We start from the raw sequence: 1,284 nt of genomic DNA, 5'->3' as shown, positions 1-1,284 counted from the left end.
TAAAATAATCAAGATATAATACGACAGGAGGTTAATATTAAAAGAGTAATGGCTTTTGTTAGGTTCACAGTGGTCTGGGTGTCTATTAGGCAGATCTGCAATTCTGTAGATGGTCGCAAGGGCCGAAAACATTGCATTGCTTGAATATCACTGTCTCAGTCTACTTATAATCAGCACTCATCTTTTTCCTCCATTAGTTGTGCTGTTTTTTAAATTCGATATGAGAATCATTACAAAGTAATTAATTTGCTTGCATGCACGCATTAACCTGCCTTCGTTTTCATTTTTACGTAATTCTAAAATTACTCACTGGAAAGAGCTATTTATATTCATGTGAGAATGCGAGGCAATTAAAATACGTGCTAAAAGGCGCATAATTTCGCGATTATATTGCAAAACGCAGAGAAAGTAAGAAAGAATTTAACAAACTTAGGCGTGTTTAACATTTGTTATTAATGCTTGAGTAAGCATTAAACAGGGAAGGAACATTTGCTATTTAAAAGCCTTTTGCACTGAAACTAAGAAAATATCACAGTCATGCACTGCACAAAGTATCTGAGTGTCTGGTTATGATTAGGAGGACAAGGTGGAATAATCACGATTAAGATATCGGCAAGCCATTTCTGATAGAAAATCAGACCATCAATTCATTGCCATTATCGACATCTACACTGACGTACACTTGCTTATTTAGAGAGTCTGTGGCATTGTCAATAAAGCGTCTCATCACCTTCGTTCACCAGATCAAGGGTGGTCTCTCCAGCTGCGAGCCATTCATGACGTAGGCATCACGAGTGTGATGGTGGCGTGCAACAAGTATGAACGTAGTACCAAAAGTACATAAAGCGTGATCACCACGTGGAGCAGGAATGTCACGCGAAGAGTTTAGAGACGACGAGAAGGGTATAAAAGGCGACACATCTGAGCAGGCGAGTGAGTATCAAAGGAAACAAGGAGATAATCAGAGAAATGGGATTCGGTGGCTGGCCATATTCGCATCCGTGGAAGTGGGCACCGTGGACTGGTGTCAAACAGGGTTCACAGTGTGGTGAGAAGGGTGCATGGTCATCATGGGTGGTGCCACAATGTGAGTCGCCATGTGCGTGGTCATCATGGGCGGCTCCGCAATGGGGCAAGCCGTGGGGATGGTCGTATCCGTGGTGGTAGAGGAGCCAACTGACACTGAAAGAGCTCTCCCCCACAACTTTCCTGCTCTAACACGAACTATGTAACACTAGTGCTGATTGTTTGTAGCAATTTCTCAATAAAAGATTGTGCAGCTGA

The 1,284-nt window shown here is 42.3% G+C and overlaps 2 protein-coding genes across 2 annotated transcripts in view; one reads left to right on the top strand and one right to left on the bottom strand. All coding sequences in view use genetic code 11, as the record gives it.

Annotated features, from left to right (window-relative positions):
* Positions 1–969: 969 nt before the first annotated feature.
* EGR_10819 (hypothetical protein) lies at positions 970–1,167 on the top strand (the record flags this gene model as incomplete). The annotated part of the gene is made up of 1 exon (XM_024500068.1): positions 970–1,167. One exon carries the CDS (start codon positions 970–972, stop codon positions 1,165–1,167), a length of 198 nt encoding a protein of 65 aa, XP_024345514.1.
* Positions 1,168–1,224: 57 nt separating this feature from the next.
* The window catches only part of EGR_10818 (hypothetical protein), a gene marked incomplete at both ends in the record, with an annotated part of 6,662 nt that continues 6,602 nt past the window's right edge, over positions 1,225–1,284 (bottom strand). Inside the window, one exon of the mRNA XM_024500067.1 lies at positions 1,225–1,280. Within this exon, the coding sequence (XP_024345513.1) occupies positions 1,225–1,280 (56 nt within the window). The remainder of the gene's footprint in view (positions 1,281–1,284) is intronic.

Source organism: Echinococcus granulosus (assembly GCF_000524195.1).
Source record: "Echinococcus granulosus chromosome Unknown EG_S00276, whole genome shotgun sequence".
Taxonomy (NCBI): domain Eukaryota; kingdom Metazoa; phylum Platyhelminthes; class Cestoda; order Cyclophyllidea; family Taeniidae; genus Echinococcus; species Echinococcus granulosus.
The sequence above is the reverse complement of the archived record's forward strand: the minus strand, read 5'-3'. Positions and strand labels throughout refer to the sequence as shown.